At 36.3% G+C, this 15,831-nt stretch overlaps 1 protein-coding gene across 2 annotated transcripts in view; it reads left to right on the top strand.

Moving 5' to 3' along the window:
* LOC123516538 (post-GPI attachment to proteins factor 6-like) overlaps nt 1-14,770 on the top strand; it is a 60,499-nt gene extending 45,729 nt beyond the window's left edge. For both annotated transcript variants that reach the window (XM_045275972.1, XM_045275974.1), the window contains exon 16: nt 13,787-14,770. In XM_045275972.1, coding sequence (XP_045131907.1) covers nt 13,787-13,887 — 101 coding nt within the window. In that variant the 3' untranslated portion in view covers nt 13,888-14,770. The remainder of the gene's footprint in view (nt 1-13,786) is intronic.
* Nucleotides 14,771-15,831: the final 1,061 nt, after the last annotated feature.

Here is a 15,831-nt window from a genome sequence, read left to right as displayed (position 1 = left end):
AGATTAGGATGAGGTAGTGTGTGAAGGATATTGGAAATTACAGTTTTCCACATAGAACGATGGAAAAGTGGAATGCATTGAATGATGAAGTTGTTTCAGCAAATAATGTGCGTAACTTCAAAGAAAAATTGGATCAGTTGAGACGTGGAGACAGGACACAATGAGCCCTGCTCGAACCCCGTACAATAAAAGGTAATTACAATTAGGTAAATACACACACACACACACACACACGGCCCGGTAGCTCAGTGGTTAGAGCACTGGCTTCACAAGCCAGAGGACCGGGGTTCGATTCTGGCCGGGTGGAGATATTTGGGTGTGTCTCCTTTCACGTGTAGCCCCTGTTCACCTAGCAGTGAGTAGGTACGGGATGTAAATCGAGGAGTTGTGACCTTGCTGTCCCTGTGTATGGTGTGTGCCTGGTCTCAGGCCTATCCGAAGATCGGAAATAATGAGCTCTGAGCTCGTTCCGTAGGGTAATGTCTGGCTGTCTCGTCAGAGACTGCAGCAGATCAAACAGTGAACACACACACACACACACACACACACACACACACACACACACACACACACACACACACACACACACACACACACACACACATATGTACTTGATGAATATCTATAGAGTGGTAAATGGTATGGAGAACATGGATAGAGGAGACTATTTGACTCACAGAGTACGAGGGGACACAGCATTACGTAAAGCAACACAGCATGAAATTGAAGAAAGAAAAATTGTAGAAGAGACATTAAAAAGTGTAGTTTTCCTCATAGAAGTTTGATAAATGGAACAAACTTAGTGAGGAAATAGTAAAAGCCAAAAATTTCCATGCCTTTAAGAAGAAACTGGATAATTGATATAGAGATGGGATACTATACTGTACTATATCGTAAACCACAACTAAGTAAATAAACACACACACACACACACACACACACACACACACACACACACACACACACACACACACACACACACACACACAGGACACACACACACACACACACACACACACACACACACACACACACACACACACACACACACACACACACACACACACAAAAAGGTAGCTCAGTGGTTAGAGCACTGGCTTCACAAGCCAGAGGGCCGGGGTTCGATTCCCTGGCTGGGTGGAGATATTTGGGTGTGTCTCCTTTCACGTGTAGCCCCTGTTCACCTAGCAGTGAGTAGGTAAGGGATGTAAATCGAGGAGTTGTGACTTTGATGTCCCGGTGTGTAGTGTGTGCCTGGTCTCAGGCCTATCCGAAGATCGGAAATAATGAGCTCTGAGCTCGTTCCGTAGGGTAACGTCTGGCTGTCTCGTCAGAGACTGCTGCAGATCAAACAGTGAATTACACGAGACGAGACGCGGTACAGGAAGCACGCAATACCGTCGCTCCCGAGAATCAGCTGATCTTCACTACCTTTGTTTGGGTTTACAGTGGCCTGGGCGAAAAGTGTGGACTCATTTTTTTTTTTTTTTTTTTTTCATGAATACAGTGTTAAATAATAATGAGTGAGAAAGATATTCCATCTAAATGCAGGTATGTGACAAGGGAAAGAATAAAAGCTGATGATGACAATGTTGGTGAGGGAAAAAGAGAATTTGAAGGCTTTGATACGGCGCAAACTTCACTATTTGATAGAGTCTTGACTATCGAACGTAAATTAGATAAATTGATAAAGGAGAGTATGGGAATGAAAGAGAATGAAGAACAGGATAAAGAGCTCCAGAAATTGAAAGAAAGGATAAAAAGAGTGGAAGAAAACGAAACTAGGCTAAGAACCGAAAATGAAGAATTAAAAGTCCAAATAGCGAACTACAAGAAATTGATGGAAGAAGGACTCAGTAAAGCCGAGAAAGAAAAGAGAAAGCTAAAAGATCTAGTTAACAAAGAAGAAGAAAGAGTACAAGACGTGATTAAAAAGAAGTACAAGCATGGAGAATCCAAGATAAGAAAGACAAGGAATCATTTCAAGAAGTATTTCAAGAACAGTTAAAAGAAAGAGATGAAAATATGACAAGCAAAATGATAGGAGTCCTCAAGAAAAAGAAAATTTAGTAAGAGAAATTGCGGAAAAAAGAAGAGTGTAATTATTTTTGGACTGAAAGAAAAAATGTTAAATATAGACCAAGAAGGGAAAAAGACGAAATGAAATCAGTAAAAGACCTACTAAAACATCTGAATGACGAGGATAGACAGAACTTAGAAGAGGAAGTAGAAGAAATCCATAGAATGGGACCATATCAAGAAGGAACAGTGAGACCAATTAAGATATTACTAAAATCACAAGCAGCAGCAGAAGAAGTACTATATAGAAAAACAAAACTCAGAGAAACAGAAGGTTGCAAAGATATATATATAAAGAAAAATAGAAACGAGGAGGAAAGGAAGAGACACAATGAACTGGTGGCAGAAGCAAGAGAAAAAATAATGAAAGGTCAGAGGAGGAGAAGAAGGCATTTTTGGAGAATTATAGGAGACAGGATAAGGAAATGGTATATAAAAGAGAAAGAAGAGAAAAAATGGAGCAAGTTTAACTAAAAATGATAAGAACAAGAGATTAAAATGATGTATACAAACATAGATGGGATTTTATCTAGTAAATTAGAATTAAGAGATTACATAAAGAAAGAAGAACCAGATATTGTATGCCTGGTGGAAACAAAGTTAAATGAGGCAATAAAAATAGACATAGATAAAAGGTATAATATATGGAGGAGAGACAGAGTGGGTAAAGGAGGAGGAGGAGTCATGATGATGTTAAGGAAGGAGATAGTGGTAAATCAAGTGGAGTTTGGGGAAGGAAAATCAGAAATACTGTATGTTAAGATGCATATTAACAAAAGGAGTTAACAATCATTGGAACATATGTGCCACCAAAACAAACTCATGGACTAACCAAGAATATAGAGACATGATAGATGACACAATAAGGAGTCTTACAAGAATCATTAAGGAAAGGAGAAAAGTGATATTGGTAGGAGATTTCAACTGTAAGGAGGTAGACTGGGAAAATTATGAAAGTGGTATGGGGAAGATGCCTGGGAGATAGATTCCTGAACCTAATGATAGATAATTTGATGGTCCAAAGAGTAAAGGAAAACACAAGATTCAGAGGAAACGATGAGCCGGCAAGATTAGACCTAGTTTTACAAGGGATATACCAATTAACGATGATATAAGATACAAGTGCCCATTGGGAAAGAGTGACCATGTAATATTAGAAATGGATATAGAAGAAGGAAAGGAAGATAGAGATGAATCATACAAAGGAGACCGATTAAATTACAGAAAGGCTGATATTGAGAATCTCAAGAACTATTTTAAAACGTAAACTGGGAGGAGATGGAAAACTCATTAACGGTTCAAGAGAAATATAACTTATTTTTGGAAATATACAAAACTGGGGTCAGGAATATGTTCCAAAATATAGACCTAAAGAAGAAGGAAAGAAAGATTGGTTTAATGCAAGATGTGCTAGGGCAAAGGAGAAACGAGATGGAGCATGGAAAAGGTGGAGAAGAAACAGAAATCCAGAAAATAAGGAAAACTTCAAAACAGCAAGAAATGAATATGCTAAGGTGAGAAAGGAAGAAGAAAAGAACTATGAAAAGGACATTGTCGAAAAATGTAAGGAACAACCAAAATTGTTCTACAGATTCATAAATGGAAAAATAAGACAAAAAGAAACAATAGAAAGGTTAAAAGGAGAAAACGGAATGGTGGAAGACCCAAAAAGTATGGCAGAACTGTTAAATAGTAAATTTCATGAGGTCTTTACTAAGGAATCCAAATTTGAAAGACCACAGGGTAATAGAGACTGTCTATATGAAAGAGATTAAAGTAACCAAGCTTGAAATAAAAAGTTGATGACGGAATTGGATGAGGAAAAGGCAATGGGACCGGATGAAGTCTCAGGCAGAATACTGAAAGAATGTAGGGAAGAACTAGCAAGTCCAATATACAACATCATAAAATGCTCAATAGAAAATGGAACAGTGCCAGTGGAGTGGAAAAGAGCTGAGGTGGTTCCCATATATAAGAGCGGAAGGAAGGAAGAACCTTTAAATTACAGACCGGTATCACTAACTAGTGTAATATGCAAGATGTGTGAAAAAGTAATAAAGAAGCAATGGATTGAGTTTCTTGAAGACAACAAAATATTATCAAATAGCCAATTTGGTTTTAGAAAAGGTCGGTCATGTGTGACAAATTTATTGAGTTTCTACTCTAGAATAGTTGATAAAGTACAAGAGAGAGAGGATGGGTTGACTGTATTTATTTAGATCTAAAAAAGGCTTTTGATAAAGTGCCACATGAAAGATTACTATGGAAGTTAGAGGAGAAGGGTGGCTTAAAAGGAAGCACATTGAGATGGATGAAGAATTACTTAAGGGGAGAGAAATAAGGACGATAGTTAAAGATATGAAGTCCAAGTGGAGAACAGTAGACAGCGGAGTGCCACAGGGTCAGTATTGGCACCAATACTTTTTCTCGTATATATAAATGACATGCCAGAGGAGTGAACAGCTACATAAATCTGTTTGCGGACGATGCGAAACTGTGCAGAGTCATTAAACAAAAGAGGATTGTGAAATACTACAGGAAGACTTAAACAAGATCTGGAAATGGAGCAAAAATGGGAGATGGAATTCAATGTGGACAAAAGCCATGTCATGGAAATGGGAAAAAGTGAAAGACGACCAGTGGGAATCTATAAGATGGGAGATGGAGTAGAACTAGAAAAAGTAAAAAGGAAAAGGACTTGGGAGTGACAATGGAAGAAAATAATCAACCGGTAAGCCATATTGATAGAATTTTCAGAGAGACGTATAATTTGCTAAGGAATATTGGAGTAGCATTTCACTATATGGACAAGGAAATGATGAAGAAATTGATAAGTACTAAAATAAGACCTAGATTGGAATATGCAGGAGTTGTGTGGACTCCCCATAAAAGAAACACATAAGAAAATTAGAGACTACAAAAATGGCTACAAGAATGGTTCCAGAATTTAAAGGGATGGCATATGAGGAGAGACTAAAGGCAATGGATCTACCAACCTTGGAGCAGAGAAGAGAGAGGGATCTGATACAAGTTTATAAATTGATTAATGGAATGGATGAAGTGGATAATGAGAAACTGATCCTGAGAGAAGAATATGACTTTAGAAGCACAAGATCGCATAGTAAGAAACTAAGGAAGGGACGATGTCTGAGAGATGTTAAAAAATTTAGTTTCCCGCAAAGATGTGTTGAGACTTGGAACAGTTTGAGTGAGGAAGTGGTGTCAGCAAAGAGTGTACATAGTTTTAAAGAAAAATTGGATAAGTGTAGATATGGAGACGGGACCACACGAGCATAAAGCCCAGGCCCTGTAAAACTACAACTAGGTAAATACACACACACACACACACATCGCGTAGTGTAGTGGTTAGCACGCTCGATTCACAATTGAGAGGGCCGGGTTCGAGTCCCGGTAAGCGGCGAGGCAAATGGGCAAGCCTCTTAATGTGTGGTCCCTGTTCACCTAGCAATAAATAGGTACGGGATGTAACTTGAGGGGTTGTGGCCTTGCTTTCCCGGTGTGTGTTGTGTGTTGATGTGGTCTCATTCCTACCCGAAGATTGGTCTATGAGCTCTGAGCTCGCTCCGTAATGGGGAAGACTGGCTGGGTGACCAGCAGGACCCCGAGGTGAATTACACACACTCTCTCTATGAGCCCCACTTGAACCCTGTACAATACAACTAGGTAAATACACACACACACACACACACACACACACCTTCCAAATGTAAATTTGACTCATGTGATGATTAATGAAAAAAAGCATGGTCTATAAGTAACTTTCACATTGAATATGATATCACTAATGATCCGTCCATACACCATACAAATGAAACAATAATAATGTATTTGGATTGTCTCCTTCATTCATTTAGCCTTGGACAGAATTTGCTTGTTTTGTGCTGTGGATGATATCATCACATCTTTAAACAGACCATCTATGGAAATTTGAATTTTATTGTTCACAGGATCACTTATGAAAGACAAGTTATTATGTATAATTATTTACTACCTCTTGGCTAATGAAGATGCTATTCCTTCACAATACTGGAAAAATTCTCACTCTTGTTTTGGCACTTTCATGGCAGGGTTTGTTATGCAACCATGTTACTCATGTCTTTCTTATTATGATATACTTGCTTACCCTATTTTCAGGTGCTTCTTTCAAATGTATACATATGTACCTGTACATACATAACTATTTATCCAAATTGTTTGGGACCAGGAATGGATTGGTTTTCAGAATTTTTCATATTTCTGAATGATTTATTGGGACAGCTTGGGTGGACCGACCGAAGAAAAGGTTTGTATAGTACATGTGCAAACCAGCTTCTGTTCTTTCTTGATGCCCAGAATTTGCACCTGCACTACTGGTGGTGCAAAACCATTGTGTTCACACTCAAAGATTTAATCCTGCCTAAGCTTATGTTCACTCTAGATGTGTGCATTACAAACTAACAAATAAGCAAACAAAAATACATGCAAACTACACATACATGCATATTTACATATGTACCGTACATACAATTGTAACACCCTTCTATATCAACTGACACTGCGAGACTTGAGGCAGAGGCAGACAGGTCCTTGGCTTACCTGCCCAATTGGGCTGTTTCTCATCAGAGTTTGGTGGAGGAAAAAGCAATAATCACAAGTTGGTGTTTTTTTTCGAGCGGTTGTTGCATACAAAGGTATGGCATATAGGGGTGATTGGCTTCAAATTTTTTTAAGACACTTCATACGTTAGCACCCTGCTGTCGTGATACTCAAGAAGGATTATCACAATAGGACTGAGACTTCATCAGAGCCTTGGCATGACTTCCCACTAAGGTCAAGTCCTGAAGACGATTAATTGTCCATGCCATGCCTTCCATGGTTCACTCCTCATTTAGGCTTTTAAGAACTGATATTTCCTACAAAACTTTCTGGGGGATATCAGGCAGCTAGATGAGCAGTGTTAAACACTTACGACTGTCATCTGGCCCAGAGAGGTGTTAAATGACAATGAAAAATTTCTGAATGACTATTCACAGCTACCAGAGTGCCTCAGGGACAAGGGATTTTTAAAGGAGGTTGGACAGTTTGGTCTCTTAGTGCTGCCACACAGGTAGTGTGTGTGTGTGTGTATGCGTGTGTGCGTGCATGCATGCGTGCGTGTGGAGTGTGCCCACCACCACCACCCTCATTCACTCCCTCCTTCCCACCTTTACTCACTCTGGAATAGATTAATTAATTTCCCATTGATTTAAATTGGAAATGAAGATTCAGCTTCTGCCCAAATGGGGTTGTGTTCTCGGTTATGAAACAGGTTAAGGACATAATCAGGGTACCACTGAATAGTTTCTTCTTACTATGACTTTTTTTCATACTTTAGAAGTGGGTTAAGGCAGTACATCTGAACTGTCTTAAGCTTTGGTGAGGTTCATTAATTTATTGCCCAAATTTTATAAGTGTATGTCAGTACAGAAAACTAAGTACAATTCTGGACATTGGTTCCTCTTTAGTGTAGTCAGGTATTTAGTGGAAGAATAAAGTTCACCATTAGTAATGCTTTTCTTGTACTGATTTTGCATGAAGTAATCACTCATTCTGTAATAATTTTTTCCAAAAGTGAACAATGTAGGCCTTTTTAGACCTCCCTTATTGCCATGAATTCATAATTGCAAAGTTAGCCTGTAAATTAACCTCCTTCAACACTTAACAAAATCTTGTGCCAAAACTTATTTCAGTCAAAGTTGCCCCTCTTCTTTTGAACTGACCCTGAAGAATATTCTCACGTAATTGGCATCACAGTATACTCACTATTGAATATAAGCAGATTTCTTTCAGTAAGCACTGTTAAGTATAAAAACTTATTTTTTCTTACACATGAAGTTTGTGATTGTTTGTAATTAGAGCTAAGCACTGCAAACAAAAAATAGCTTCCACAGATGGAGGTCTCCAAATTTAAATGTTATCATCCATTATGGTTAATCTAAACTTTTTTTTGCAATTCCACAAATGAAACATATATTTAATATTGCAACATCAGCATGATTATTCTGGATACCATGATAGTATTATGTAAACCAAGTCTAGCTATAATTTTATACAGTTACTTATAATTTACAAAATTTTTAAGTAATTCATTATTTTATAGTGATTGAAAATTGTTCACTGTATTGAATGGAATATATTGTTAAATTACATTTCTAATTAAATGCATTTTTCAGATATATTTATTATTATTATTATTATTATTATTATTATTATTATTATTATTATTATTATTATTATTATTATTTCCATTATTTTATTTATTTTTTCTACTACAAGAATATGCATAAGTTTCAGGGAAGCTTTGTAATTAGTGAAGTAAAAGTAAGATGGCAAATTGTAAAATATTTGCAACAAACACAAGACAAATACAGTTACAGCACCAATACTTACAGAAATATTTAGCTACATAAGACCCTTGCTCTATTTATGATATTCAACCAAAGTTCTGTTTTTATTCAAGATGTCAGAATCTCAGTGTGTCCCTTGTTTTAATGTCATATGTAGTCACTGTAAATCAGCAAAACTGACTCATGAAAGGACACAAAAAAACATACTAGCAAGAAATTGTAGGCTTTGAAATTCAAATTGGTATCTGGAAGAAAATGTCAGATTAATTTTTGTGATCATTATTTTTAATGGTTCAAGAATAATAATAATGTTTGGGAATGTTATTTCTCTTTTATAATCTCACTGTCTCTGTGTATACCATGTAAAGGTATGGAATTATTAGTCATTCACCACAATCAATATCTGCGTTTGTATTGTATTAACGGTGTTGGGAAGCAATTCTTGGTTACAGTGGTGCCTCGCGATAACGGACACTTTGGCAATGAGGGATTTTCCATTACTGTGAATTGTCTGTTAGTGAGAGCGGTTTTTCTGTGAGGCCCTTAAACCCCCTTTTTTCCTTTTTTTGGTAATTTATTCTCTTTTTAATAACAAAAAAATATTCTGGTAATTTAAATCATCTTATTCTACTTTCAGTGTTGAAATAGCAAGTTTATTATTATTCAAGAAGTGTACAATAATAGAAATTTGTCTTACCAAGAATTGACGAATCAAAGATACAGCTTCCCATTTGGTGTAATGGCCAATTCCCATGTGGTCCAGTGGCATCCTAAATAAGCATTTAATAACTACCTGAAGGACATTGCTGAGGTGACAGAGGAGGGGAGGAAGACAAGGGATCATCAGGATCAGAGTAGACTACCTTCACTCTGTTGCCACCTCTCCATAGATCACAGGCTTACCTTATTTCTCTAACCCTGCTCCAGCTTCTTACCCTGTCTCTCCTTCTGTTTCTGTATAAATTAGTGTTTCCAAAATTATTTTTGAAATCCTTCTAATTTTTGTTCCGCATCGCCGATGAGGTAAAAATTAAGGCATGTTCTCTATAGAAAATTATCCTAAACGTAGCATCTTAGCAGGAAAGTGTGACTCTGCTGAGTGTCGATACCTTGCAGGCTTGCAGCTTATTATGCAGTCTTGCTTTAGAGTATTGCCCTGCTGCAAACTAGCAAAATAGCCACCCTCACAGCCAATCAAACTTAGTAATCTATAATGTGAACAAGTACTTCTTGGAAGAAATACGAGAGAGAGAGAGAGAGAGAGAGAGAGAGAGAGAGAGAGAGAGAGAGAGAGAGAGAGATTGGGTGGGTGTGCTGTTGACTGCTTACTTTCTACCAACCATGCTGATGACACAATTTGGTCATTTTGTCATCTAGCCCACTTCATACTAAATTACCCTCAGTTAAGAGAAGAAAGAAACAAAATTGTAGACCTCCAAAGACTGGTAAATGAAGAAAAAATCATGTGATTGGGGAAATTTTTGTTGGTGGTTGTTTGTCATCTGCATTTTCCTCAACCACGGCTCTCTCTCTCTCTCTCTCTCTCTCTCTCTCTCTCTCTCTCTCTCTCTCTCTCTCTCTCTCTCTCTCTCTCTCTCTCTCTCTCTCTCTCTCTCTCTTTATTTTTTATTTTTATTTAAACAGGTGGTTATGTATGTTACATTGGACAGTTTAGTATGTCTACGCTAAAGCTCATCCTTGCCGTAGGTGAGCTATCTTAAAGCTACTGCCCTTACATTTACATTATATACAAATTGTAATGTAGTAATAACTAAACTTAATTTTAATAGATAATATTAAATGAATACTTAAAAATACTATGTACATCCTAGGCGAAATATTTTGTTCAAACTTGACATTAAGGAGGGTGTAGATGCAACCATCTATGGGCTGCTACCTTAATTTGCTGTGTGGACAGGCCCCTCACATTCACATCAGTAGTGAGCGCGTTCCACCACACCGCTGCTCTCTCTCTCTCTCTCTCTCTCTCTCTCTCTCTCTCTCTCTCTCTCTCTCTCTCTCTCTCTCTCTCTCTCTCTCTCTCTCTCTCTCTCTCTCTCTCTCTCTCTCTCTCTCTCTCTCTCTCTCTCTCTCTCTCTCTCTCTCTCTCTCTCTCTCTCTCTCTCTCTCTCTCTCTCTCTCTCTCTCTCTCGCGTTGTGGCAGTGTCATTATCCTCACTTGCCCAACAACATTCAAACAGAAATGCCTATTTAGCAATTCACTTTGGCAGGCCACAGGTCCAACCAGCCCAGGATCCCAGTTCAACATGAGTGTCACTTTGGTGACCCACACAGGCAAGCAATTGCCACTCTCCACCCTATTATAAGTTTTGGATGAACAAAAGAAATTATAAAGGTATCTAGCATGCAGGACTATATAAACACAGCCTTTTTTGACATGTTTATCTTGTCATATGTGTGTTTATCCATACGGCCATGCAGGAACTATGGATTCATGGGGGGAAAAAAAAAATTATGGCCCAAAAAAGTTTTGGTTAGTATCTGACCAGTCCATAATTGAGTGAAATCTGTTACTGCAAGGTTTGTTATCGCGAAGTACCACTGTATTAAGATTTATACCTGACTTGTGTAACTGGAAAAATATTTGCATTCATATAAAATCTGAGCCTCATCCTTTGTTATGTTGATATAATGTAAAGATATTTGAATATGTATAGTAATGATTTAATTTGTGGAACAAATCTTAGGTAATAATACTTTTCCTTACTACTGTTGTGTTATATAGTGACATTTACTACATTACCATCATTACCATTGTCATCATAATTATTAATTCTGCTTGTGGCATTAAGTTCCTCATGGGAGCAATCTGAAGAAAAAGAGGCTCTTTATGTAAGGAGGAGCAAAGTGAACTGTACTGTTGGTGACCTACAATCTAGGCCATTGAACCTTCACCTCATCATAGCAGTTACATATCCTAATTTCTTTCATGACTATGTTAGATCTAGCTTGACTCCTGATAAGATAAGACAAAAATTGTACTGTATCTCTCTCTCTCTCTCTCTCTCTCTCTCTCTCTCTCTCTCTCTCTCTCTCTCTCTCTCTCTCTCTCTCTCTCTCTCTCTCTCTCTCTCTCTCTCTCTCTCTCTCTCTCTCTCTCTCTCTCTCTCTCTCTCTCTCTCTCATACACAGTGTTCCACAATATCAATAGTACATAACTCTTCATGTCACATCCCCTTGTTACATTCTGATTTAAGATGCCTGCTGAGACAGTTTTTTTTATTTTATTTTTTATTTTATTGTTATTGTTGTGCACTCTTTCTCACTCCTCAGTTTTACTTATCTCCCATAGTTTCTGTGTGTTGATCTCTGTTGCTGACACTCTACTTAATTTTAGACTTTTCTTTTCTTTTCTTTCCATCTTATGTATTCCTAGCTCCATTCATTTTTTATTTATGGTCATTTATTTATCCTCATGTGATCTGTTTATTTTTCATCTTTACATGACTCCATACTCCCTGTTATTCACCTTTGTTGTAACAGATCTTTTCAACAATATTCATTCATATTATATATATATATATATATATATATATATATATATATATATATATATATATATATATATATATATATATATTTATTTATTTATTTATTTATTCATTTTTTTTTTATTTATTATTTTTTTCACAGTTCCCATACATAGATATGTAGTTTATTTTACATCTCCCAGAATGTAATTATGTCGCAATATGAGAATCCTTTCCTCTCTGATACCATAGTATGAGTATGATTTCTGTTCACATTCATATTTGGGACATTTGTTTATAATTTTTAATGATATTGAAAAAAAAAAAAAAAATCAGATAGTATATCAATTTTTGTTTCTGTTAGTATTTTGCCTAAAGAAAAATAACAATTAATATATATTAAGATCTTTATGAGGATAATCATCTGGTGTAGTTCTGTGATGCCTAAGTGTGCTACAAAGATGTAATATCTTGAATGTGGGTATAAAACAGAAATTATTTGAATATTATAATTATAAAAGTAATGAGACCAATATATAATGATTGGTTTCATAGAAAGAGGGGAAAAGAGAGAAAGATGGTCTTTGTACTGGGTGTCCAGTGTCAGGATGTTAATATAAAGATATCCTGTCTCTCTGTACAGGCCTTGTGTATTACCACATTCATTATTTCTGTACCATTATTTTTTCTTCATGTATTTCCATCTTGACTACTTTTAATGCTGCATTATGGCTTCTTGAACTTAAAGAACTATTAATGTAGTATAGAAGGTATCAGCAACAGGCATAATTACTAAGAAGTTCAGCTTACAGAGACAAGATGAATTGTAAAAAGTGATACTAAAATGACAAGGCAGAGTTGGAAGAAACAAGTGACAGGAAAGGAAAGATGAGGAGTCACAATACAATTCAACTGACTTTATTCAGAGATCACTTTCATGCAAGTTTATTTGATGTTCATAACAGTTCTCTTTGTTTCAGCAAAAAGTCATTATTAAGAAAGATGAAATGACAATAAAAATTTGAAGGTCAAGAATTTTTGGAACCAGATTGCCATTTTCAAATTGTGATCAAACTCTTAAATGTCTCTTTTTCAGATATTCATATGAAAGATAATTGTATTATTTAGATCTTATTGTAATTAATACAGGTGAAAATAATTAAAACACTGCAATTGACTTTAAGAAGGTAAGTCTTTAGGTAAATGTACATTTATTTATTTTAGTTAATTAATTAATTTATTTATACATTCATTCATTTATTTATCAGGCTACTTATTTTTGTTGGTTCATTTCAACATAGTATTTCTTGTATGTTACTTAGTGTAGAGTAGAAGGGCTCATGATGGGACATAGCCTGTCCACACACTCTGTGGTTGGATAAGAAGATTGCTGCTACCATACCCACTGTGTTGAAAAAGACAACAGGTAAAAGGGAACAAGAAGACTTGGGACATCCTTCTCTGTATCTTCTCTCCAATAGTGAGACATCTTGCCTTAGCTCCTTACATTAAAGGAGAATGTTACATTAGTATAAGTAAATTATTATTATTATTATTATTATTATTATTATTATTATTATTATTATTATTATTATTATTATTGCTGCTGTTATTGTCATTATTATTATTATTATTGCTATTATTGTTTATTTATTCTAGTACTTTTTATTTTCCCATACCCAAATTACACTTATCTTTTTCCTTGCATGAGAACAAACATATAGTTGAGAATGTCCCTTATCACCTTTCTTTTTCATTGTTCTGCTTTGATGATGCACCTATTGGAAAACCACTTTGAATGGAGGGAAATGCTTTGGTGTATTATTTCAGAGCTGTGTGATGAGGAAGAGGAGGATGTGGAGCCACTATCGGAGTGTGAGGCCCAGCCAATCATGGCCGAGGCGCACAGCTATTCCCCTGCTGTGTCTTAAATGCTTCCCTGTTTGTTTATGTCATGATATTCTGTCTTTCTGTCAAATGTTATGTATGCCATTCTTTGTATGCATTCTTTTGTACTTTGCAATGGAGAGTAAGCGTATCATTGTCTTGTTTTTTTGCTTCTACCATATAACTGTTACTTGCTTTATGCAATGTGAAATTGAATGTTAAAACTGATGTGGACACCAGACCAGCTTTACATGTGGTTTTATAATGAAAATCTGATTCCTCATTGCACATCTGTATATTGTCAGTCAATGTAGTAAGGAACCTCCATCGTCCATTCATGCTCATCATCAACATTTTGACCATACATTGTATAGTATAACCATTTAACCGTATATTCTCTTTTAGGTCTTCCTCTTTCCAGACCATTCATACAAAGTAAAATGATGGTCCTATAGTTCTGTAATTTGCAGCTTACAAGAATGTAGAATTATGTTGCAGTATAAGTAGATATGCCTACATACTGAATTGTTGTTATTGTTTTTGTTATTATTATTATTATTATTATTATTATTATTATTATTATTATTAAGAACAAGGGGAGCAAAATGTTACAATAGCTGTGTATGAAGAAAATGAAAGCAGTAAGAGAAAAAATAATCAGATGTAAGAAGTGTAAGACCATGAATGGGATGAATGAATAAGACGTGTCTCATCATCCTACATTAGTGGAGACTAAAGCCTGTCATACATGCTTGGTTTTAGCTGAATCTGATTGACCTAACCTTGAAGGTCATACATACACCCTCACATCCACTAGGTCTCAGTTAGCACCAAATCAACATCATGGCAACACCATTCTTTTAAAAGGGAAGTTTCAAGACATTTGATCCTATTCTTTGGTTAATTCCTTTAAAAGTTTTGAGGGAACCTGCAGTTTCAGTGGGCCTTTTTTTTTTTTTTTTTTTTTTTTTTTTTTTTTTTTATGTTTTGTTGCCCTTGGCAGGTCTCCCTCTTGCATAAAAAAAAAAAATTTTCTTCCACACCATCTGGAGATTATGATTCTCAGCATAGCTAGGATGCTCACAATTACGAAAAAAGTGTTGAAGTAAATATTGCAAGAGATGTCTATTACTGCTGATTCATTTCTTGACTTCTACTAGTCACAAGCACAACAAAGACTACTGTTCCCTTGTTTTTGTCTGAGTATTAATTACTCTCAACTTTCCATAGCCATGGATATCTCTGTAGATATCTATGAATTTGTTCCAAGAAATTTGTCATCTCGACATGGTCATTGTAAGTATGCCTTTGCTTATATACACCAAGACTGCAAGCTGCCCCACATATGCACAAACTGGTCTTCCATTAGTGAGAACAGATGGTGAACACTTCAGTTCATCAGGTTGCATTTCTAGCCTGCTTTCTGTTGAAAATTCCCCCTATGCAGTCTAACTTGTCTGAAGGAAACAGTTCAATTTAAGTCATTGTGTGTGTGTGTGTGTGTGTGTGTGTGTGTGTAATTCATCATGGTCATCTGCTGGTCACCCAGCCAGTGTTTCTCATTATGGAGCGAGCTCAGGGCTATCTTTATCCATGTAATGAAATGCCACTCTTATATTAGTCAACATCTTATATGATAGTCCAAATATCTTGCTTATGTGTTTATCAGGGCTCAGATTTTCTTGTATGATCACTCCAAGATCTTTTTCCTCTTTAGTCTTCATTATTTGCTCCTCTCCCATCAAATAGTTCCATACTGGTCTTCTCTTACTCTTTCCTAGTTCCATTATGTGGCATTTCTTGGCATTAAACTCCAATTTCCACTTCTTGCTCCATTCATAGATCTTGTTTAAATCTTCCTGCAACAGCAGACAGTCCTCTCTGGTTTTGATAACTCTTAGCAACTTTGCATCATCAGCAAATAAATTTATGTAACTGTTTATCCCAATGTGAATGTCATTTACATAAACTTGAAACATAATGGGGGC

The sequence above is a fragment of the Portunus trituberculatus genome, chromosome 41 (assembly GCF_017591435.1).
Source record: "Portunus trituberculatus isolate SZX2019 chromosome 41, ASM1759143v1, whole genome shotgun sequence".
In the NCBI taxonomy this organism is placed as follows: Eukaryota; Metazoa; Arthropoda; class Malacostraca; order Decapoda; family Portunidae; genus Portunus; species Portunus trituberculatus.
This window is presented reverse-complemented; position numbering and strand designations above follow the sequence as displayed.